The 26,349-nt window shown below is 41.4% G+C and overlaps 1 protein-coding gene across 2 annotated transcripts in view; it reads right to left on the reverse strand.

Annotated features, from left to right (window-relative positions):
- Positions 1–12,296: 12,296 nt before the first annotated feature.
- NGLY1 (N-glycanase 1) overlaps positions 12,297–26,349 on the reverse strand; it is a 57,798-nt gene continuing 43,745 nt past the window's right edge. The window contains exons 9-12 of one of the 2 annotated variants that reach the window (XM_024738177.1): positions 25,879–26,043; positions 20,836–21,021; positions 13,611–13,788; positions 12,297–13,226 (exon numbers count right to left, since the gene is read on the reverse strand). In XM_024738177.1, the coding sequence (XP_024593945.1) occupies positions 13,051–13,226; positions 13,611–13,788; positions 20,836–21,021; positions 25,879–26,043 (705 nt within the window). In that variant the 3' untranslated portion in view covers positions 12,297–13,050. The remainder of the gene's footprint in view (positions 13,227–13,610; positions 13,789–20,835; positions 21,022–25,878; positions 26,044–26,349) is intronic. The other variant, XM_024738178.1, reaches the window with a different exon arrangement.

Below are 26,349 nucleotides of genomic sequence, written 5' to 3' on the forward strand. Positions count from 1 at the left end.
TGTGTTTTCAGCGAAGGTGAGGGGTAAAAGACAAACTGCAGTGGGTGCAAAGTGAAAGAGGATGCAAAGAAGTAGGCTCAGTTAATCTAGAGCACCATTTTTTTTTTTTTTCTTTCCCTTTTCTCCCCACCTCTCCCTTTGGAGGTAACCTTGGTCTGCTCTAAGAATTGAGAGAAGAGAACCAGAAGAAAAAAATTCCTTTTCTATCAAATTAAAAAAAAAAAAGCAGCTAGCACATAATGATGCAAGGGAAAGAACAAAATGAAATAACTCCACGTTAGTAAAATCTTGGTAAAAATGAGAACGAGACAGGTTAGCAATAGTTAGAGGCTTCCAAATACTAGGCAGTGGGTAAAGAATTCCTAACTTGCTGTGTGGCCTTGGACCAATGTCTTAAGCTCCCTGACCTTCAATTTCTTCATCATAAAAATGAGAGCATTATGTCAGAACAGCAGATCTCAAATGTTTGTCCATTTAAGAGTCAGGGACTTGTGAATAAACCAATTTCTCTAGCCTCAACCCCAGGATTTTCACTTAATATCGCCTGCATGAGGCCCAGGAATCTGTATTTAAGTGACACCCCCCCCCCACCACCAACACACACACCGCCCCCAGATGTGTGATACAACCCTCACTCTGGGGACACTGCCTGAAAGATCCTATGTTCTGTGCGAGGCATCACCCTTACAAAAGGGAAATGGCAGAAACATTAAACACACAAATTGCCATCTCTTTTCTTCCTGTTTCCATTTATATATTCCCATTGTAATACATCACAAATAGTTTAAAGCAGAAATTATTTCAAAAACAGTATAATTTAATCTGTATGCAATTCCTTCTTCTGTGAAATCAAAATTATACTTTTTTTTTCAGAAAATGAGGCTTAAACACAACCCTGCATTCAAACTAAGAAAAATAATCAACTTGTATTCACAAATCAAAATGAAAAGTTTCCCCAAAATATCGTGATTTATGAATTATGCTGTGGAGAGTCTGAGAAATCAAATGCAGACTGTTTCCATTCTCCTACTGAAAACATATTTTAAAAGTAGTGATTGTTTAATATGCAGGCCTACTTGTTAGCAAGGCATCCCTGCAGCTCCTGGTGATGTGGGACTGGATATTAGTACCCTACACAGCAGTGGGAGGAGGACAGGAAGGACAGCACCTGCCCCTCGCTGGCAAGTCGGGCAGCACTGCAACCTGGCAACACCTCAGTGTAGACGCCCGTTCCCATTCATGTGGACAGGAAAAAGTGGTACTTAGGTTTGTGCTGTGCCTTTTGGACAGCTCCTCTGCCACCTGGCACTTTCAGGATATAGTATTTGATTAATGAAAATACCTTAATTTTCCCTAGTGGCAAAGGTACATGACTTGATTGCACAACCATTCGGTACTGACACTCCTTTATCCTGTGAGATGATTTGAATCCAACTGAAATTACAGCACTCATTTCTTCAGCCATGAATTTTTTTTTGAAATTCAACTACTTCATGATTCACTTTAACAAAGTTTTCCTGCCATCATTCTGCCTTAGCATTTAATCTGTTTCAAATTTAAGTTTACAAGAAGTACAAGAGCTTTGATGGCTCCATATTTATTCAGTGAAGATCAAAGGCCTTCTTTGCTTTTTTCGTCTTTTACATCTGCAAGGGATAACAGAACATTTCAGATGACAGGTTTTCTTTCCACCAAAGAATTTAGCATGAGAATGCCTTCATTTTCAAGCATTTATTTTTCTCTAAGCCTCAACGTTCTCCAAATTATAAGCATGCTGCCATCACACATGGAATTTCATTCAGTGTTATGTTTCAAGAACACCAGGGATCTAACACACCATTCTTAATTGCCACCAGACACAGCTTTGTCCCTCTTCTTCCCACAAAGCTCTTTTCCTAGTAAGACTGGCTTTAGGGCTTATAAAATGGTACAAGTCAAAGGTTGTTATCTTCCTAAACAGATCTTAGAGAAGATGGCTCTTTGTTGTGTTGTTTCCGTCTGGCAAAGGATCACTGACATACTTAAAAGATGGAACACATATGGAGAAAAATATAAAACAGGCAAAAGATTACTGTCCCAGTATATAAAGAACCAAAAATCAGTAAGAAAAGGACAAAAGAATCCAATAGAAAAGGAGGCCAGATATCCAAACAGGCAATTGCAGAGCAGGGAACTCAAATGATCAATAAATGCAAAAGGATACTCCAACTCACCAGTAATCAGAAAAATACAAAGTAAGGCAACAAAATACTATTTCACACAGATCATAATGGCAAAAGTTATAAAGTTTATAACTGAATAATTTTCAGAATGCTTTTTAAGTATTTTTAAAGTTTATAACTTTAAAGTTTATAACTGGTGGGAATGTAAGTCACTATGGAGAACAATATGGAGGTTCCTTAAAAAACTAAAAATGGAGCTACCATATTATCCAGCAATCCAACTCCTGGGCATATATCTGAAAAAGACAAAAACTCGAATTCGAAAAGATACATGCACCCCAGTGTTCATAGCAGCACTATTTACAATAGCCAAGACATGGAAGCAACCTAACTTTCTATCAACAGATGAAATGGATAAAGAAGATGTGGTACATATACACAATGGAATATTACTCAGCCATAAAGAAGAATGAAATAATGCTATTTGCAGCAATATGGATGGACCTGGAGATTATCATACTAAGTGAAGTTAAGTCAGATAGAGAAAGACAAACACGATATGATATTACTTACATGTGGAATCTTAAAAAACGATACAAATGAACTTATTTATAAAATAGAAACAGACTCACAGACAGAGAAAACAAACTCATGGTTACTAAAGGGGAAAAGGGGGGAGGGATAAATTAGGAGTTTGGGATTAACAGATACACACCACTATATATAATATAAAATAAACAACAACAACCTACTGTATAGCACAAGGAGCTATATTCAATATCTTGTAACAACATATAATGGAAAAGAATCTGAAAAAGAACATATAAATGTATACACACACACATATCTGAATCACTTTGCTGTACATCCGAAACTATCACAACATCGTATATCAACTATACTTCAGAAAAAAGAATATTGTTATAAAGTTTAACAATATTGTGTGTAGGCCAGGATGTAGACAAGCAGGAACTGGGATAAACTACCAATAGTACTGTAAGTTGGCATAAACATCTTGGAGAAAAACTGGCAATGAATGTGAAAATATACATAGACTGTGAGTCAGCAACTCTGTATCTAGGAATATATCCTAGAGAAACTGCAGTTACCCACAAGGAGAAATAGGTAGCACTGGTTATAAGTACTGCTTGTAATAAACACGGAGGACTAAACAAACACCCATCGGGTTGGTAAGGGAGAAATAAATTGTGATACCGTTAAACGATGGAATGGATTCAGCAGTTAAGATAGTTAAGATCTGTATGTTTCAACATGGATGTGGAAAATGACTGAAGAAGCGAATTAGTGAACATTATGTACTATTTATAATACTATTCATGTAGATTTAAAACTCAACAATTAATATTATATATCATTAAATATATGCATATAGTAAAAGTTTAAAAATCATGCAATAAATAAACTCTAAATTCCTGATTCCAGTTGCCTGTGGGGAAGGGAGAGAGGGAGTAGAGGGGACCCACAAGGCCTGATTAAGTGCTGTTCAGATGTCCATTAGAAGACGAAGCAAATAAAACCAAATGCTAACAGCACAGGGAGATCAGCTTTGTGCTTTGTGACCACCTGGAGGGGTGGGATAGGGAGGGTGGGAGGGAGGGAGATGCAAGAGGGAGGGGATATGGAGATGTATGTATACGTATAGCTGATTCACTTTGTCATACAGCAGAAACTAACACACCACTGTGAAACAATTATACTCCAACAAAGATGTTAAAAAAAAAAACCCAAGAAAAACCAAATGCTAATGTATTTCACTTTCGAGTGGAGAGGTTTTGTTGTATCATTCTTTCTACTTCCCTGTATTTAAAAATATTTTTAAACTGACGTATTAACAAGTAACAGTGTGGGATACCTGGAAAAAAATCTCTGGATGCCCACGATGATCCTTTTAAACAGCGAGGGTGCTACAGTGGGGCCAGCCACTCTGGGGCGCTAGTTCCTCCAAATGCCGTGATGATACTTATAAAGCACTCTGAAAATTATTCAGTACAAGGGTTCTTGTCAAAGACAGTCGTGAGAACTGAGCTTTGTCTCACAGAACACTGACTGAAGTCGGGGATTATAGAAATAAAGATATAAAAATTGGGCTTCCCTGGTAGCGCTGTGGTTAAGAATCCGCCTGCCAATGCAGGGGACACGGGTTCGAGCCCTGGTCCGGGAAGATTCCCACATGCTGCGGAGCAACTAAGCCCGCGAGCCACAGCTACTGAGCCTGCGTGCCACAACTACTGAGCCTGTGCACCACAACTACTGAAGCCCGCGCGCCTGGAGCCCGTGCTCCGCAACAAGAGAAGCCACTCCAATGAGAAGCTCACGCACCTCAACGAAGAGTAGCCCCGCTCACTGCAAGTAGAGAAAGCCCGCGCACTGCAACGAAGACCCAACACAGCCAAAAATAAATAAATAAATTTATTTTTAATAAAGATATAAAAATTGTCACCTACATTTTGTATCTGACACCAGAAATGAGTCCTACCATCTTAGCTGACTTCCTGATGGATCCTAAGTTCCTGAAAATTCAAAGACAACAACCTCTCCTAAAGCTATTCAACATGTCAAACTACCTTGCTTTAAGCAACTTGTACTATTAAGCAATTACCTTAAACTTGAGTAAAATATGCACAAATAAAATAGTACATTCCTTTAGGGCCGGCACGAACTGCAACACACACACGTGCAGATAACTTCTATGAGCAAACTGACCGTAGGTGAAAGTGAATTAATGAATAAATAAAACCGTATGCAATCCATGTAGTCTATCTTTTGATTTTACAATCTTGGTAGACGGGAACAGGGGATTTATTTCTCTAAGAAAAAAAGTAGTGCAAGTATTACAGCAAAAGGTGACTGACTGACCCTAGGCTTCAGCATCAGAGCTGGGCAGGGGTGCGGGCTTATGGTCCCTACGGCCCTTATCATGGGGATACAGGTCCTGCCTTAAAGAAAGCGCAGCTGCTGCCATTGTGTATGCAGTGTTGTCACAGCACCTAACTTTCCGATGTAAGCTGAGATCCAGATTTTATGGTAAACATCACATAATTTCAAATTGTTGGTTGAATAAGACTGGGGACAGCCCACAACGTGAGCTATCGTGCACTGAAAGAAATATTATGCACTTGTAGAAAGAATAAGGAAGCTTTTAAAATACTCACATAGATGGGATTAACATACACACGCTACAATGTATAAAACAGATAATTAACAAGGACCTGCCGTGTAGCACAGGGAACTCAATATTCTGTGATAACCTATATGGGAAAGAATCTGAAAAACAGATGTACGTCTATGTCTAACTAAATCACCTTGCTGTACGCCTGCAACTAACACAGCGTTGTAAATCAACTATACTCCAATATAAAAAAAATACAGAGCGAGTGCCACAATATATCAAGTGAAAAAGGTGAGGTGCGAAACAGAATCTGTAGCATTGTACAGTGTCTGAAGTGATGGAAAGCGGGGGAAATGTTTTTCCTGCTTATATTTTCAAAAAGAAAAAAATAGAATAAACCATGAGATCATAAAGGGAAAAGAAAATCCCTGAAACAAATGAATACTGAGTAGGGAGGGATGGGGTGAGGCTCGCTGGGGACTGGCCATGCCCGCCACTTACACGGTCTGCTGTGCAGTCAGCCTCCCAACCAAGGGAGAGTCCTGCCAATCAACAGCCTCCCTGAGTGAGGAAACCTAGGCCTGCCACCCGGTAGTTATCAGCTTAGTCCTTAGTCATAACTACAGTCCATCAAACATTTACGAAAAACCAACCACATGGAACAGAAAACAAGATGAACAATGTGATAGGATCCAGAAGAAAGTGGAGATAATTCTTTAACAGAACAGACCTCTGGGAAAGTTATAATTAGGCATCTTGATAGAGAGAATGTCCCAGGCATTAAACAAGCACGAACCGATATGGAGGAAAGAGATCAGGAACAGTCAGGGATTAAAGGTGATTATCAAACAAAGAGCCCACCCAACGGGCGAACACTGTCACCCTTCGTACCTCTGGTTCCCCAGCTGTGGACTGAAACAAACGTGAGCCAAAAATATTCAGAAAAACCCTCCTCACTGTCGGTGGGAATGTAAACGGGTGCAGCCACTGTGGAGAAGTGTGGAGGGAGGGTCCTCAGAAAACTAAAAACAGAGGTGCCCTACGAGCCAGCAATCCCACTTTGGGGTATGTATCCGAAGAAAACAAAAACACTGACTTGAAAAGAGACATGCACCCCAGTGTTCACTGCAGCTCTATTTACAATAGCCAAGACATGGAAGCAACCTAAGTGTCCATCGACAGATGAGTGGACAAAGAAGATGTGGCACATATATACAATGGAATATTACTCAGCCATAAAAAGGAGTGAAATAATGCCACTTGCAGTATCATGGATGGACTTGGAGTGTATTATGTTAAGTGAAATAGACAGAGAAAGACAAATACTGTGTGATATCACTTATATGTGGAAACTAAAAACTACAGCAAACTAGTGTACAAAACAAAAAAAAAGAAGCAGGCTCACAGAGATACAGAGAACGAACTACTGGTTACCAGTGGGGAGAGGGAAGGGGGGAGGAGCAATAAAGGGGTAGGGGGTAAAAAAGGGTCATTATGGGATTATATGAAATCATGTGTGAGACTTTTGAGAACTATAAAGTACTATAGAAGTTAAAGACTCCTTCATTCAATAAAAGCAGTAAATTAAAAAAATAAAAATCATTTCTTTGAAAAAAAATATTCAGAAAAAAAAATTCCAGGAAGTCCCAAAAAACAAAGCTGGAATTTGCCTCACACTGGCAACTGTTTACATAGCATTTTTACATTGTATTAGGCATTATAAAGAGTCTAGAGATGATTTAAAGTACACAGGATATGCACAGGTTATGTGCAAATACCATGGCATTTTATAAAAGGGACTTGAGCATCCTTGGATTTTGGTACCTGTGGAGGGTCCTGGAACCAAACCCCTGTGGATACCGAGGGATGACTGTATATATAGAACATTTAGAACATTTAGATAAGAACATTTAGATAAGAAACAAAACTGGCTAATGAACATGATAAATTTTAATCTCACAGTAATCAAGGAAATGGAAGTTAAAACTAGGTATTTTTCATCCATGGGATTGGCAAAAAGAGCAACGCTGTTTTAATTAACTATACTAGTTTGGGCTGCAGTAACAAATTACATAGACTAGGGGGCTTAAACCACAAACATTTATTTCTCACAGCTGTGGAAGCTCTAAGCTCAGGCTGGGCTCCCCGCGAAGGCCCTCCCCTCTTCCTGGCTTAAGGATGGCCTCTTCCTGGGTTCTCACAGCTGGAGAGCAGAGAGGAAGCAAGCTCTCTTCTCTCCTCCCAAAGGCACAAATCCCCATTCATGAAGGCTCCACCCTCATGACCTAATTATCTCCCAAAGGCCCCACCTCCTAACACAGATCACACTGCAGTGGGGGTGGGTGGGGAGAGGGTTAGGATTTCGGCGTAGGAATTGGAGTGGGAGGAGGGTACACCAACATTCAGTCGCAGACAGTAATCTCATGCTGTATCAACAAACCACTCACTAGCTCTCCTGGTTTCTGTGCACTAGGAATTCAGTAGTGGTTTGGCTGGGCAGGTTCAACTTGTGTGACTCCTTCTCACGAGGCTGCAGTCATCGAAGGCTTGATGGGGCTGGAGGAGAGGCTTCTATTGCCGTCCGTTCCTCTCCAGACCTGCTCGAGGCCTCCTGGCGCGGCCACGGGCCTCCTCCGGAACAAGCGGTCCAGGAAAGCAAGGCTTCTCATGACATACCACACACACGGTCACTTACATTCTACTGGGCACAGACCAGCTCTAATTTAGTGTGGAAGGGACAACACGAAGACGTGGAAGTCAGGAGGTGAGGATCATTGGAGGCTGGCTACCACAACTGCCATATTCAGTTTGGGGGAGAATGGGAGGGAACCGGTGCCCTGATAGACCACTGTGGGGTGTGTAACTGGTGTACCTCATTTAGAGGGCAGTTTGACAGTGGGTGGGTGGTAAGATTTAAAATGCAACATATCTTTGCAGGTATTCTATGTGAAGGACATATGTGCAAGGAAGTTCAGTGCAGTATTTGCAATAACAAGAAAAAGGGGGAGGGGCTTCCCTGGTAGCACAGTGGTTGAGAGTCTGCCTGCCGATGCAGGGGACGTGGGTTTGTGCCCCGGTCCTGGAAGATCCCACGTGCCGCGGAGCGGCTGGGCCCGTGAGCCATGGCCGCTGAGCCTGCGCGTCCGGAGCCTGTGCTCTGCAACGGGAGAGGCCACAACAGTGAGAGGCCCGTGTACCGCAAAAAAAAAAAAAAAAGAAATTAAAAAAAAGAAAAAGCCTACATATCTGCAAATTAGGGAATGCATAAATTAAGGAATACTATGGAGCAGTTAAAAAGAATGTGGCAGATCTATGACTGACCATGGAAAGATTTCTAAGGCACATTGTTAAGGATACAAGAAGAAAATACTCTTCCATTTACGTAAAAAGAAAACCAAATGTCAATACATGAATACTGATTTTGTGTGTGTGCATAGATATCTCTGAATGTCAAAATCTACGGAAAAGCTCTGGAAAGACACATGTAAAAATTTTGGTGGTTACTCTTCTGAAAATGGTACAAGAGGAGTGGGGCGTGAAGGCAGCACTTTTAATTCATAATACTGTCTTGTTTGAATTTTTAACAAAAATAAATAATCTAAACATTTAAAACGGGAAAATAACAGACTTTGAGTGACAAACCAAAGTGCCCTCTCACAGTAAAGAATTTGGGCTTTTGTGGCTAGACTTTATTTGAGCTCTTCGGAGACCCTTTATGGCTCACTTATGGATTTCTAGTTGTTGTTACAATTTTGTTGATCTCAGATCAAGTCTTTAGAAAATTAAGGAAATAAGAGCAAGGTCTCAACTTCTGAGTCTGCTTTCACTTGTCGGGGTGTAATGAATGGGAAACGGCTGTTAGTCCGGTATTAAGGTACCTGACTCTCAGCCTCTTTGTTTCATCAGCTATAAAATGGGGACAAGATATACTACCTACTGTACAGTGCCACTACGATCCAATGAGACACCAAAGCCACTGGTACCTAGTAGACACTCAAAAGGTGGCTACTATCAGTGTAGGTCCATTCTAAATCTCTGATCAGAAATAAAGCACTGGTTTGGTCAATATAAAGGATGTACCTGAATACATCCTAAGGGGAATAAAACCAATAAAACCACAATCACGTATGGTTTACCCTTATTCTTCCCATGAGTACTTTAGGAAGGAATACCACCTTGATCGCAGCTTCTAAGAGTGTATTTGCTTACTTCACTCTGTATGACAGACCATATATACACTCCCAAATGTAAAATAGATAGCTAGTGGGAAGCAGCCGCATAGCACAGGGAGATCAGCTCGGTGCTTTGTGACCACCTAGAGGGGTGGGACAGGGAGGGTGGGAGGGAGGGAGACGCAAGAGGGAGGAGATATGGGGATATATGTATACGTATAGCTGATTCACTTTGTTATACAGCAGAAACTAACACACCATTGTAACGCAATTATACTCCAATAAAGATGTTAAAAAAAAAAAAGGGTATTTGCTTTACCATATGATACCACTTATATGTGGAATCTAAAATATGACACAACTGAACCTATCTATGAAACAAATACAGACTCACAGACATAGAGAACAGACTGGTGGTTGCCAAGGGGGAGGCGGGGTGGGAGAGGGATGGATTGGGAGTTTGGGTTTAGCAGATGCAAACTATTCTATATAGTATGGATAAACAACAAGGTCGTACTGTACAGCACAGGGAACTATATTCAATAACCTGTGACAAACCATAATGGAAAAGAATATGAAAAAGAAGGTGTGTGTGTGTGCATATATACACACACACACACACACACACACACATATAAATATATAAAACTGAGTCCCTGTTGTACAGCAGTAATTAACACAACATCACAACTCAACTATACTTCAATAAATTTTAAAACGTGTATTTGCCTGAACTATAAAATCAAAACACAATTTATTGTGTTGTAGGGAAAAAAATACCAAAGCATATATATCTATAGTTATCTATTATCAAATTATAATACATTTACTCTCCAGGAAAGCTTAACTATAGTTAGAAAAATAACTGGCTCTAACATCAGTTTTAGTATCTCCTCAACTTGAACATTCCTACCAAAGTATCTGTATTCATGAAACGTGTAACACAACAGCACCCCACACACAGGACTCGAATTCTATAGGATTACAACCCTGTGTTACAACCCTGCAACTCGGTAGAAGGGAACACTGAGTGTACAAGTCAATCTTGCCTGTGTTACTAATCCACTGCATTGTTTAGACAGGCCCTTCTCTGGGCTTGAGCTTCCTCAGGGAAAAGTGAGGAGTCTGGATTAAATGATCTCTAACAACCCCCCCTACCCCCAAATTCATGACACCGTGTTCTCTAGCCCTCCCTTAATCTGAGGCACTTCTTTTCCTTCTAAAGTGATCAAAACATCAGATGTAACTTCTTGCTCATCTTGAGAATGTGATTTCCAGCAAAGGACCTACTTTAAAAAAACAACACTGCAACAGAAAGCAGACGGTCTGTAAAGCTGCTCAGGACGCCGAGGTATAAAGCCTGTTAGATGGTGAGCAATGACAGCAGGGGCTCACCGACCAGCCGGTGGTTCTGCAGCCTGGTGCAGGTGTCCCCTGAGCGCTGTGCGCTCACCCCGGGGTCACCGCAGACTGAGGGCTCTTACAATAAGATCCCAGGATCACTTGGAGGGTTGTTTCTGATCCAGTAAGTCTGAGGTGGGGACTGAGAATTTAAATTTCTAGCAGTCTCTAGGTGATACTGATGCCACTGGTTCACAGATAAAGAACACTTTTGAAACCACTGCCCTAAGCATTTGTATTTTAGATTTGTATCTTGTAAAGGTTTTAAGAGAGGCTTATTATTAATTTTTACAAAATATAAATGGTCTCGTTTTGGTATCATATATTTGGATTCCGAAATTTGTTTTGATCGAGATAAATGAAAAACCCTGCAAATTAATTACAATTTTTCAGCTGGAAAGAAAATAAAAAAAGATCTCCGATGACTGCTTTATAAAGGGCAGCTAATATGACTGCCAGTTTATTCACGGGGTTTGTACTATCACAGCCCGTCTCTGCCTCAGTTACTTTTGCCTTGCTGGTTTACTCGCTATGCCGTACACATTACTGAGAATTGCTTTGTCTCATACCTTCTGTACTATTGCCAAACTTGTCTGTATCATAAAATATCTATTAACGTGTGTCAGGTACCCTGAGGTTGAAACTCTCAAGGAACACACTTAAGAAAAGTGTGCAACTGCTTTTCTCTTCAGTAGTTCAACTCTGTAAAAATACAGGACATTTGAACTTTCTGCTTAAAGCCACAGTAAAAATTAGAATGTTTCCTTTTCATAGATAAAGTACATTCAGTTTATCTCTATTGCCATCTTTAACAAGACTGCTTGTCAAGCTCCAGTTTTTCTCACGAAGAGTATTGTTCCACTTATCATCCAAATACTTACCGTGACAAAACCAGACACTTCGAGACAGGTAGGAGACAAGGCTGTCCAATTTCACGTATTTGGCCACTCTACGATGCTCTGATTAACTTAACAGTTTCAGAATTCCAGAAAATTTTCTAATATTCGAGACGTATCAATAAATTTAGACGCACAAGCTACCTTTAAGTGTTAACTTTTTAGCAAGAAGGTGATCCTCAGCAGAGTTGGACTACAATTAAAAAGAAAACATAAGACCTTTGTTTTAGAATTCCAGTACATATTTCACAACGCATGTAAACATGCTAGTGAGTTGCACAGGGTGAGAATGTCTGAGAACGTACTTTTCTGGCCGGGAGAGCTGAGAACTCGCTCTGCAGAACGTGACAAAAAGCATTTAGGGAGTGGGGCCTGGTCGTCTTCGTCACCGCATCCCTTGCGATGCACACAAACACTTCATAAATGTTCACTAAGTTTAACTGGAGAGGTTACATGGAACACACACATACACACACACACACTCTCTTGATACAGTGTATACACACTGAATAATCCCAGTTACATAGTTTCAAAGTCAAGAATAAACATTTTATTCAATGAGGTAGATAAAAATACTCAAAAGTAAACTCAAAAGTAAAGCATTTTCAGAAGTGTCCACATATTATGGATTTATAATGTATCTTTGAATTTATGCAGTGTTAACTGTTTTCATAATTCTTGTCTATTCAAGGGGTTTTCAATGTTTAGCATACTTATGATTTTTATTTAGCCAAAGTAATCACTAAAAAGATATAACGCAAAATAATTCATTTTATTTCTTAAATGCGTACGTATTTACAGTCATAAAAAATTTCATGCTCTATAACTTATGAAATACTACACTTTCACGTTTATTAAAAATTTAAAAATCTTAGGAAATCCATTTCAATTACTTATGGAGAAATTAATACCAGAATGATCAGAAACTGTCAAGTTACTATTATTAGCTTAAGATGTCATCATAATCACGAATAGCATTTAATCACGAATACCTTCATTTTACTTTTAAAACCATACTTACAATTTTTAGGTTAAAATCTCATAGTGGCGCAGTAAGACTTCACTCCAAATCAGAGTCACATATGGAAGGAAGCTTTTAATTCAAGGTTTCATTAGGGTCCACAGTAAAAAGATACATTTTCATGAGGGTTAACATGATGGATAGCCAACAAGGAAATATGCTAGCAGGGGGTAGAACACTGCCATCTAAGCATGCACGGAACCAACAGACTACTTTAGAACATGCTATGTCCTTGATTATTGCCAGCTTTTCTATAATGTTCAGGTTCTCAAAGGTCACTGAATTTTATAATTATCTCCAAACAATTTTCTTCAGGGTCATTTAAGCTTTGTCTAAATAGCTGGGTGTGTTGCCAAGCAACAACACCATCTCCTCTGCTTAATTCTGCTTCCAAAATAACTTCAGTGGCACCAGAAAAATCATGATAGGAGCGAAGAATTTTATCTGTTGGAGAAAAAAAAAATTAACACTTTGCTTTTGGTAAGAACATAAAGAGGCAGTTTCAGAATGCATTTGACATACCTGCCTTATAGGTAAAAATCAACCCTTAAAAAATAAATACAAATTATTCTTTATGGAGGAAATGTGTCCTCTGAAAAAAGAACTGATGTTTTCTCCTTCCATCTGTGTTTCACAATGAAAAACATCAGCCCTACTATTAATAATGAGGTTAAACTACAGGTTTTAACTTAAATTTTTTTTTTTTACTGCAACAGTATGAATAACTCTAGGCTAAGGAAAACTCTTAACTACATCTCAGATAAGCACAATCACCCTTCAGAGTGCTGAACACACACTTCATGATTACTTCTCCCGTCAAATGCTTACCGCCCGCCAGCTCTACTTGCGCTGCATCAGATCTCAATTTCCACTGTACTGTTCCTGTCTCAAAGGTCTGGCTACTTGTCCTAATGGAAATGTTATCTACGTTGAGGCCAACTGACCCACATTCAAACTTCCAGGAAATGTAAGCATAAGACGATCCTTCCTTTCGGGTTAAATACACCTATAAAGTAGGTGGGAGAAAAGGAACTGTCAGAGATAATCAAACAGTGTAGAAAAACACATGTAGTCAAAGTCTTATTGCCACAGGAACTATGCACAAATGGTTATTTAAAACATAACTTTTCCCCACTGAAAAGATTTTTACTGCTAACAATTTTTCATTTTATTAGCAATCTTTGCGATAGCGTCTTTTGCTATGGATGTACGGTATTATTTGAATACAGGTGCCTCAATAAGTAGAGCCCTAAGGCTGCATGCTAACCAAAATTTTGGTAAATCATACTCTCTTTTAAATTACCAACTCCAGCTATTTATTTATTTTTTATTTATTAATTTTTTACATTTATTTATTTATTTTTGGCTGCGTTGGGTCTTTGTTGCTGCACGTGGGTTCTCTGTGGCTGCGTCCGGTGGGGGCTACTCTGTTGCGGTGTGTGGGCTTCTCATTGCAGTGGCTTCTCGTTGCGGAACACGGGCTTCAGTAGTTGCAGCACGTGGGCTCAGTAGCTGTGGCTCGCAGGCTCTGAAGCACAGGCTCAGTAGTTGTGGCTCACGGGCCTAGTTGCTCCGCGGCATGTGGGATCTTCCTGGACCAGGGCTCGAACCCGTGTCCCCTGCGTTGGCAGGCGGATTCTTAACCACTTCACCACCAGGGAAGTCCCCAGTCCAGCTATTTAAAATGAACTTTATGATGAATCCTCCTGAAAATGAAGAGTCTTTTTAAATGCAATTATTCCTTAATGTATCTTCTTTTCTAAGCCTGGGTTTTCAGATAAGCTTTCCTAGAATGAGATGGGCCATATCCTCTAAATCAAGCAAATACCTCAGTCAGTGCTAAGCAACGGGAAAGGTTTACAAGGCTAAAAGTCCATGCTCCCCGCAAGCCTCTCTAAACAGGATGCTGCCCAGGCCTTCACCGTCAGTGCTGTGACCACCGTCAATGTCCTCCCTAAGGCGTCCAGACCGACCGCTGCCTCCAGTCCAGCTCCCTTCACAGTTTCATCCACACTCTTCAAATGTGCTGACGTGAAAACTGAACGTCCACAGCCCTGGCCCACTCACCCAGGCTTGAACCCCTGAGAACCTGACTCTTTAGTCATTTATCCCTAATGTCCAAACTCCCACAATAATCCATGCATTTCTTTGAAATAAGTCTTGAAAGAAAAAAAAAAAACGGAAAACCCTTTCCTTTGGTCTTACTGCACTTAACACTTCGGTCATGACGTTACACTCATCTTTCTGCAACTGCCTAATTAATGTTTTTAACATCCCACTGCCTCCTATGGTTTGCTGGTCTAGAACGTACAGCAAGTACCTGCCTCTTGCATGACATCCAAACTCGCAGTTTTCATGGTCCTCCACAAGTGCATCCCGCCTTGAACCGCCAATACTCCGTGACCCAAATATAACTGTTTTATTTCAGGTGTGCTTGTATTATCTAACTTAACCAAATCATAAATGCTCTGGGGGCACAGGCTCTGGATTTATGGGGTTTAATAAACAGTATTTAAGTACTAGAAACTTGCGCGCGCACACACATACGTTCTTTCAGAGACAGTTAATCTACTTCTCGGGGGCAAGTAGCTGGCAGTACCGCATGAAACACACCTGCCATGGAAATGTCCAACTCCTTCCTATTCTAGCCCTCAGCCATCAAGTAAAACGTCAGTCACTGCTAGCATGCTGTGGATATGCTATTCTGCTCGGCAACCTCTACCTAGTTTTCCTCCAGGTTAAGTATGCTGGCTAATTTGAGTTTTTAGAATCAGTGAGCTGGAGACAATGAAACCGTTAAACAATCACTCTCCAGGGAAGATGACTTAAAACTCCTTAGACCAGAAACACATAAAGCGCCTGCTGCTGTCCCGTACAACCATCCCAGCTGTCTGCACGGTCGCCTGCCCCACTCGGGTCCCGGGTACCTCACCCTAGCACCTCGGATGCGCGTGTGCCTCCTGCTCGCTCCCCCGAGAGCTGTGTGCATGGAGAGCTTGGGCTCAGGGCTGCAGCAAAGCTGCCAGGGAGCTGTTAGTCTCACCAACACTAAACTCCTGGGCACCTAGGGATTATCCATAATGTAATTACTCCTCCAGAGGAGAGGCTGGTAAAGGCGGCTACCTGGGAAAGAAGAGCCAGACAGAGGGGTCACTGGAAGAAAGGTGGTGGGAAGAAACTGAAAGACAGGGGGCAAATATATTTATGTCTCAATACCTGTCTTCTGTGTCTTGTGTGTTTTCAGAGCTCAGTGGCTTCAAATGCCCCCCTAAAGGTGTGGGCATATAAAATACGATAGGCTGAAGTCAAGCTAACTTCAAAGTTCTAGTTTACCCCCAAGAACTGCCTTAATTATATCACGTGAGTCTGGGCCAAAATTTTCTTCTTCTTCTTCTTTCTTAAAGCTTCTAATTTTGAGATATGACAGAAAAGTCTTACAGGTACACAAGGAAAAGCAATACCTGATCACAGTAGAAAGTGAAGACAATCTAATTAGAACTGTTTTTAACTGTCACAGAAGGCTTATAATGGCTGTTGAACATGTCTGAAAATTGCTTTTTCTAAGACTTACATTTTTCAGTCCTGAAGGCATCAGTTTTTACAACTCTAAAACGTTAAAGGATAGGGTGAAATCCATCATTGAATTCTTAGATGCTTAAATAAACCTTTAAGCATACTGTGAGAAAATAAAAGTTCTCTTAGGCTAAAGAAACAGCGTATGGAGATAAAGCAGACCCTATTTATATTGAAAATTCATGTCATCTTTTGGACGCAACATATTCTGTCTGTAGCACTTTAACCAACTTATTTAACTCAGCATTTTTAGAGACTGTAGGATGTTACTATGGGAACTGAGTACACCATGTATACTCAGTTCCATAGTATACTATGTATACTCAGTTTGGCACTTTGAAATGTACCAAAACATCAGGATTTACATAAACCTCCAACTGTGGTCCCGTCCAGGTGTAAAACCAACAGAACCGGCAATTAAAATTTATTTAGGAGAAAAAAATACTTTATAACCTCTCAAACAGGCAACTGTTTGCTCTAAAGGGGAAAAAAAGCATTTTTGTAACTGTTGATCGTTCCGAACTTCTTGATTTACCTTCAACAAATGTTTTGCCTGTTGGCTTTTTAAATTTGTACGTGATCCACCCTGGCCCCTCTCTGGCATCTGTAGACAACGAAAGCACATCACACACAACCTGTGGGGAGGAATGAGGCCAGTGCATCTGTGGCTTCAGATCTCAGTTATACTGCTTGCCATGCACCCTGCTGAAACGGGTCCTGCGGGTTGTGGCTGCGACCACTACCCTCAAGACTGTGAACAATCTGCACGTCAGCTTCTTTCCCTATTTCACATTCTTGGGAAGATCTGCACTTCAAGATTTTCTCATCACATGAGAAATACGCCAGGCTGGTTAGCCGGCTGTTATGGTTTCCTGGAGGTTCAGTTTGCACTGCACTGTTTGAAGCTGCTCTTTAGTACACACTTAAAATTCTCATTCTGCCGCGGCTGCTGAGATGAACTCTGAGTTCACAGCACAGTCAGTCATTCCTACAGATCTCCAGCAGAGCAGCTGTATTTCAAGAAACCCTAATCGAATGCTACTAAGCTGCTCTGGCTCATGAATCTTATTTTTGGTTATTCCAATTTTTCAACTGAGGTCCAACGTGAACACTGTCAGTTCCCACTGTATTTACATCTTTCCAGACTATGCTTCCTACTTATTCCATCGGTGGCCTCTGGATGGCCAGTGTGATGACGGCCCTCCTTTGCCTGAACTCCTGCAAGGTTTCCTATTGCATAAGTGCAAGGTCATCAAAGTCCCTGGGGCCTGACAACCGTTCACCCCTCCGGCCTTATTCCCCGCTGCTCTCCCCGCGTTCCCGACTGCTTCCTCTTCTCTGAAGGTGCGGGTGCTTCCCGCTTCTGTGCGTGTACACACTGTTTCTCATGCCCCTCTCTGAGAAACTCCCCTCTGCCGCCCCCTCGGATATCATTTCTTCTGCCGGGCTCCGGCGTGAGGTGCAGCGGCTCTTCCTCGTGTGTCACACACGGGCCCACGTCCTTCCAGCGCCCACCTTGCTGACCGAAACAGCTGGTCCACGTGTCTTCCTCCTACACAGGCCTAGCTCACCTTGGGTGCACCTCGTAACTCACCACTAGGCCCTAAGTGCCGAGCACAGAGTATGACAGGGCACACGGCTGCCATATGGCTGAAGGGGTCAATTCCTGACATCACGCCGTGCGCCCGAAAGGGCTAACGTGACTCTAGTGGCATTGAGAATGACAAAACTGCTCAAAACTGCAAAGTACTGAGGAACATCCACGGGGCACAGTCTGAATGAACAGAGCTCCTGCGGTGCTCGACGTGGTCCTCGGGTGCCGCAGAATTTATGCCGTACACACTCAAGCGCTCGTTCTCACATCCACCCGTCTTTATTATTAAACATTTGCTACGTATCAGGCACTATGCTAGACATGTGAATATTGAGCGCACAGAAGTGAGTAGGAAAGGACAAGGTCTCTGCCCGGGCAATGTTTACAGTCCGGTAGGAGAGAGTGTAGAATAAACTTCAGGAAGGGGAGGGGCATGATGCCACGAGTCAATACAGGGTAAAAGGAACCAGCTGGCCGGGACTGGACGGAAGGAGGCTTACTTAGGTCCTAAAGGTAAGAATAAGTTAGTCCCACAGAAAGGAAAGAAACGAGGTTCCGCGGGGAGGGGGGCAGGGCAGCGCATGCAGAGAGCCAGGGGGCAGCCTGGTGGTGCAAGGTGAGGGCCAGACTCAAGAGACCGGAGCTGCTTCTCACCCTGAGAGCACTCAGTAACGAACGGGGTTCTGAAAACGTTCTCCATGCTGTAGCCAGAAAAACATCTTTGAAGGGACCAGGGCAATGCAGGGAGACTAGTCAGGAAGCCACTAACATCACTTTTATCAGGGTGTTATTACTTGCCTCCTAAAAAGGAGACTCTTGATTGAGCTTTTTATGTTCCCTTCAAATCCAGACACCACTGAACAGTGTCTTTGCTAAGGAGTAAAATTCAGAGAGCCTCTGTGCTCCCGGGAGGCTGCCACTGTGAGAGCGTAAGGTTCTGTTCTAATCACCCACAGACGGGCTGCACGGGACCCACCGTGACTCCAGCGTGGCGATTACTGAGTGGAATGCGCCTCTAGTTTTACCCGAGTTAGAGAATCCCTAGCAAGGGGCGCCCTCGAACAGAACGACAGAGGTTGATTTAGGCGAAAAATTCATGTTTTAAATGGCGACATATGACTTCGGAGCGATTAGCCTCTACAAGCGCGGTTACAATTCCAGCATTCTTCTTCATTTAGTAGTAAGTATTTTAACCGGGAATGGATTCGTTCGGCTTTTTGAAAAATGGGGCCCCTCGTAAAAGCATACGAAGGCACAAACTTTGCTTCAGTAGGCTCTTGTTTCATACTTAATGGCCCTCACACCTCACTTGCCTTACGTAAAGCCTTCTCACACAACACTCCGGCTCCGGCCACGACCGTCTGTGGCGCTCTGCCAGCCTCCCGGAGTCCCCATGGCAACGCGCTGGCGTCCTTGTTACAGCGCCCTGCCGTCCTTGTTACAGCGCCCTGCGTCGTGGCTGCTCACGCTTCCTGGACTGTGAGGGCCGACACCGGTGGCACCTTCACCTGCGCGTCCTCGCGGTGAGAGCCGTGCCGGGTACAGCAGGCGCTCGGCGCGCGTGTGCCGATGAGCAAACGCGGGAGCAGGACGCGAGCAGGCCACACACTAGCCCTGCTCCTCGGCACAGTGCTGTCTTCTCCACCAGGCCGGTGGTCAGGGCGCAAGGCATGCCTTGTCTCCAGTTCAGCACACGCTAGTCCTTGGGTAAACGCCATGTCTGTCCTCTCCTGCTTTCTGTTCAGAGCAATTCTTCAGGTAAGGTTGGTTTTCCAGAAGAAGCTCATCCTCTCTCATCAGCGAGAAGAGTCAATTACAGATACACATATCTTGAAGCTTTAAATTTTATCTTGTATTACATTTTATGCCCTTCCTTAACTAAGGGAGAGAATTCCTCCATCTACAATCTCAATAAGCCTACAAATCATTCTTGGCTTAATACAAAAAGATGGTCCAAATAAGCACCAAGGTAAGTTCAGAACAAAAACCTATGGCGGGGTGGTGGTGGTGGTGGAAGAAAGCAGGGACCTTACCTTTGTATGTCCTCTGTACTCTGATTAATGGCTGGTACAGTGATAGGCATGTAGTAGATGCTCACGACCACCAGCAGCTGTTCATCTGTGACTCACCTGCTAAATCTACTCACTATGTCTTACAAGTGAACAGCTTCTCACTCTTCAGGGGGCAAGTTAAAGCTGCCTATAAGCTCATTCACTCCAGTGAAACCCATCAATAATATGGTCAGACCTACTGAGGTCACGTGAGTTGCTCTGAGCTTGTTTTTGGTGTGTGTGCCTAAGGGGGAGGGCAGTCTAAAAGCAAAGCCTCTTATTCCAGACAACAAGTGACAACAATGTACAAGTTGGTATAATGAACTACTACAGTCACACCATCCATTTCTCCCTTTATCTTTAGGAAACAGAGAAGAAATAACCAATATCGCCGCTCAATCATCGACATTCTTATGAAACAGAAGCGTGTTAGATGGTTAGCTCTTGGGACTTTGGACTAAATGGGTTACAGTCCCTAAGAGCCTGCCCGTAGCAGGCAATCAGTACACATCTATGAAGGAAGTGGATAACAGTATACTCTACATATTCATGCAAAAACTAGTCACATGAGTTGGTCATACACTTGATTATTTTTCCCCATGAAAGAATTAAATTCGGCCTCTTTGATGAAAATGGATACTTTCTTGATATAAACACAGAGATTTCAAATGGACATTTCATTAAACAGAGAGCAGGATCTTCTTTTACAAATTCAAGCATTACTAAAAGTAATTCTGATATCCGTTTTCACATTATGCACAGCTGAAAAATGAAGCCAATCTATATTTGTTTAAACAACGACTAAAGTTTTAAACAGCTTCATGCATTACGTTACCATGTTCCAGTCTGTTTCAACTTTTCTGAATATGGATTCCATTCTCCACACACCATTCTCCCATCCAGAAATGGTTTGGTTATTACTTGAAATGCGGACATAATGATTTTTTACTATATTATAGCAAAGGTGGAGCTGTTTAGAAATCTTCTCGTTTTCAGAGGGGATGAACAGGGTTTCTTTACTCTTAAAAAGAAAGCAGAATTAGCTTTTCAACATAATAGAAAACAGATACATAGAGAGGTACTGCTATGGATAGTGGTTAAGAGATTCCTTCAACTTGAAAATGAAAAACTGGTGCCATTGGAAAATCTGGAAAATATTTTACAGATTAAATATGAACAGGATGATGCTGACATAGCACCAAACATTACTAGACAGAAAACAAGAAATATAAACTGTAGCTGACTTACACTTTTCGGATTTTGTGTCAACATGACTTCATTTCCACCACCACGTCTTAATTGGATGCTGCAATCCTCTCCTACAGCTGATTTCCCAGCTTTCAACTCTTCACCTCTCCACACAGTCATCAACGTGATCGTTAAAAATGTAAATTGGGACACATCACTTTCTTTTTTTTTTTTTTTTTTGGCTGCACCACATGGCATGGGGGGACTTTAGTTCCCCGACCAGGAATCGAACCCACGGCCCCTGCAGTGGAAGTGCGGAGTCTCAACCACTGGACCCCCCGGGGAAGTCCCTCACCTTCCTGCTTAACTGGCTCCACTGACCTCTCACTGCACAGGAACGCCACACCTCTACCAGGGCTACCAGGGGCCACGTGGCTTGTCCTGTGCTCCTTCTCCAACCAGATCCCACGGCACCCTTCTCTGCGGTCTCTTCACCCGCACCGTGTTACTTCTTCTTTAGTTCCTCACAAAGGCCCAGCTGCTTCCTGCCATGGGGCCGTGACACACGCTGTTCCCTCCGTCTGGAATGCTGTTCCTTCTACTCTCCAGCTACGTGATTCTTTCTCACCCTTCAGGCCTCAGCCTAAAGCCGTTTCACCAGGGTCCTTTCTTGATGCTCGAAGAGAGGACAGTGCCTGGGAGGTATAGCTGGAAACAATCTTCCGCACATGTGAAGTTGCTACAAAAACGCCTGTTTCACCTTAAAATTCCAGGCAAATTTTGCATTCTATTACAAAATAAATGTTTATTTTAATGTAAAACAGTCGCCTGAAATCACCGGTTGAATCTCAGGTTTGAGGAAGAGGATGTATTTGTCCCACGCCTGTCTGTGGCACCGACACAACGTCCCCTCCCGCTCAGATGTGAGCATAGCAGCGTGTGGTGTGCGGGGCTGGGCTGCCCTGTGCACTGCAGGCTGCTCGGCAGCATCCCTGGCCCCTCACCCACCAGATGCCAGTGGTACTGCCCCTCACAGCTGGAACCCCCCCAAATGTCCCTGGACATTACAGATGTCTCCTGGAAGGCAGTCATCCACTGTTGAGAACCACTGCTCTAGTCTGTATCAACGTCTTGATTCTAACTAATCAATTTACTAATCAATCAAAATAGTAGGTGATGCTTTCCTGTTAAACATTGGGAACTAGGTAGTACACAATGTAAAAACTTCAAATGTACAAGGATCAATAAGTAGAATATAAAACATCTTAGAGATGGAAAGAGAAAAATATTTATAAATGTATAAACAAGATAATTCCCTAGCAGAACCTGGATAAGGTTAAAAAAAAAAAGGGCAGTTTATTATTTTTAGAAGGTGATTTTCTAACTATGAATTAGTATACTACACTTTAAAACGAGCATGTAACAATACTTCTCAATTCTTCTCTTCTCTATCAAAGATATTTCAGAGTGCCGACATAACCCAGATGGAATTAAAGTATTAAAGTAGCATTGTCTACCATTTTACCAAGGATAACTAATTACCAAAGGGAAAAGAAAAATATACGCTATTGAATATATCATATTTCATAATTTCTTTAAAATATAAGATTAATACAAAACTTCTCTTTATGAAAATATCACCAATGTTTCCTTCTTTTTCCAACCGATTTCAAGATACCGTTCCCTAATTTTTTAGGACAGACTTTTAAAACAAACATCTATTTGTAAAGAGGAAAATGATTTTTGAAATCCACGGCCCTAATACGGTCTCCAATAATTGAGAAATTTAAAAAATGTTCATCAGGGAAAACAATCCGGGCATAGGACCCAATTCATATTTTTAAAGTTTAATCAATGTATATGCCATGCAAGAGGAAGCGCACTCATCCACAAAAAGAAAAAGCGAAGACCTAAATACCCCAATTTTAAACTGAACACAGCTGTGAATTACATTAGCTCTTTTCAATTGGCTTCATTTAGATTTAGACTTGTAACTTGCACTGCATCAGCAGTGATCTGAATTATTTGTTGAAATTAGATCTTGTAATTGTATAGCTGAACCAACACTTCTAACTGCCAGCTAAAGATGATGGGATAAATTTAAAAGTAAACAAAGTTTACTAGAGATAATTCTCCCCTTCGGGACATATTCCTTTATTAGAGAAATGAGGTGTAACTGGCAAATTTAGAAAAAGTAGATATAAAACTTTGTGTGGAGCTGTTTGATACTTCTACTGGGATGGATTATTTTCCTTTCAAGCATTTTTCATTGCTTATCTTCTTAGACGTTTATATTAAACACTTTCTAGTGAGTCAACTTTAAGCTCCCTAAGAGCAAAGGACAGTCTATTGTACTTAATGTCCATTACAGAGCACACCGCTTTAATGCTAGTCCCTAACTCTAGAAATTACATTTCCATTGTTCATTATTTAATTTTGGGAGACTAATCAAGTGATAATATCTTCAAATAAGTTTGACTATATAATAGTACTCAGAGCAACAACACTTTCTAGCCCAAACCAGATGCAGGCAAGTATGTAATAAGAAATACACATTTTCATCCGCTGAATTACCCAGGTTCTATTATTTTTCCCACTTTATAAAGTTTTCCTAGCACTGAACAGGACTTCACAAAAGAGGATATCCAAAAGTTTAAAGAATGGGACTTCCCTGGTGGCCTAGTGGTTAAGAATCCACCTTCCAACGCAGGGGACGTGGGTTTGGTCCCTGGTCGCGGAACTAAGATCCCACATGCCGTGGGGCAACTAAGCCCGTGCGCCGCGCTACTGAGCCTGCGCGCCCCAAACTACAGGAGCCCACGCGCCGCAACTAGAGAGAAAACCCACGCGCCACAACTAGAGAAGCCCACGCGCTGCAACGAAGAGCCCGTGCACCGCAACAGTAAGATCCCACATGCGGCAACCGAAGACCTGACACAGCCAGAAATAAAAATAAATAAATAAACGAAAGTTTAAAGAACAGACATTCAACTTCATCATTCAGCACCAAAGTGTAAATTTAAAATCGGAAAAAAAAAATATATATGTACGTATAACTGAATCACTTCGCTGTACACCTGAAACACAACATTGTAAATCAATTATACTTCAATAAAAAATAAATAAATTTAAAAAAACCCTATGTTTTCCAGGAAAAAAAAAGTAATTTCTTACTAAAAAAAATAATAAAATCACAATATAATACTATCACTACTATAAACCACCAGAAATGCTAACATGAAAAAGACAGACAGGCAACTATAGGCAGAGCCGTAGAAAAGTCTCATTTACTGCTGGGGAGGGTGTAAACCGGCACAACTACTCTGGGGAACTGCTCCGTGGCATCCACTGAAGCCGAACATCCTCACACTACCGCTGCGATCCAGCCATTCTGCTCCTGGGTAGGCACCCATCTGAAACGCATACACATTCACTGAAAACATGTCTGTGTATGTTCACAGCAGCGTAAGTTTTAAAAACCTGAAGTATAGTTGATATACAATATTGCGTTAATTTCAACTGTACAGCAAAGTGGTTCAGTTATTTCTATATATATATATTTTCAGGTTATTTTCCATTACAGGTATTACAAGATACTGGATATAGTTTTCTGTGCTATACAGTGAACCCTTGTTGTTTATCTCTTTTATACATGGTAGTGTGCATCTCTTAATCCCATACTCCGAATTTATAACCCATTCCTCTCCCCTTTGGGCAACCATAAGTCTGTTTTCTATGTCTGTGGAGTCTGCTTCTGTTTTGTAAATAGATTCATTTGTATTATGTTTTAGATTCCACATACAAGTGATATCATGTAATATTTGTCTTTGTCTGACTTACTTCACTTAGTATGATAATCTCTAGGTCCATCCATGTTGCTGCAAATGGCATTACTTCATTCTTTCTTATGGCTGAGTAATATTCCATTGTGTGTATGTACCACATCTTCTTTATACATTCATCTGTTGATGGACATTTAGGTTGTTTCCATGTCTTGGCTATTGTAAATAGCACAGCAGCACAATTTTAAGCCAAAATCGAGAAACAACCCAAATACCCAATAGTGATGTGGATAAATTATACTATATTCACGCAGTGGAATATTATACCACAATGAGAAAATAAATGTACTATAAACATGCAGCAACAAGTGTGAATCTCACTAAATAATGTTGAGACACAAATCGTCCACAAAAGAGTACATCCTGTATGATTCCATTTACATAAAGCACAATAACAGGCAAAACTAGTCCATGATATTAGAAACCAGGAAAAAGGTCACTCTTAGAGGTGAAGGGCAGTAGCTGGAAGGGAACTCATATCTTTCAGACACCTGCTTGTCTGACTTCTTATTCTGGTTAGTGGTCACATGAGGAACCACAATTTGTGAAAATCTGTTAAGCTGTACACTTACAATTAATGCGTCTTTATGTACTTTAGTCATAACTGCCCTAGAAATTTACGTAAGGTAACAACAGAAAAATCCCATTTTAAGTGCTTTGCTAACTCTTGTATGTAATTATACTACATCAATCTATTATTGGTTCTCTTCAAATGTTTACATTTTTTTAATAATTACCGGGCAAAGTTCATTGAAAGGTCGTGGCCAACCGTGTTTTTCTGTACCTAAAGGGCACAGGACAGGAAGTGGTAGAGTGAGAAGGTTATCAGGCTGTAATGAAGTAAATACCTCTGGATCCGTTTCACCTCGGGCTACTCTCCACGCCAAGGACCCAGATATCCTTCCTCCAAGTTCTCCAGGCTTAGGGCTTTTGGGAGATATAAATTCAACAAGCTCCACAATGATCCTCTGGAGAAGTTCTTTTCTTCTGTTTTCTGACAAAGATATCTGCCTCTGTAATGCACGTTTAAAAAACTGTCATTAACGATTAGGGGAATGCAGAGGTCCATCTCTAAGTATGAATATAATTAAGACATTTGTATTTTAACAGGGTCTTGGAAAGAAGTAACCAACTTTGTTTTCATACATGTAATTTTGGAAAATAGAAAGGACACTGTGGAAACAAAATACTTTTACAAATTTTATGTTAAGAAATCACTGAACACCCATATCCAACTTCCCATGCCCTTTACTGGCTTAAGTTTAAACAACTGTCCTGCTGAGAAAGGCGAGGACAGCAGGGAACAACACACACACACA

Source organism: Neophocaena asiaeorientalis, unplaced genomic scaffold (assembly GCF_003031525.2).
Source record: "Neophocaena asiaeorientalis asiaeorientalis breed wild unplaced genomic scaffold, Neophocaena_asiaeorientalis_V1.1 scaffold691, whole genome shotgun sequence".
Lineage (NCBI taxonomy): Eukaryota > Metazoa > Chordata > Mammalia > Artiodactyla > Phocoenidae > Neophocaena > Neophocaena asiaeorientalis.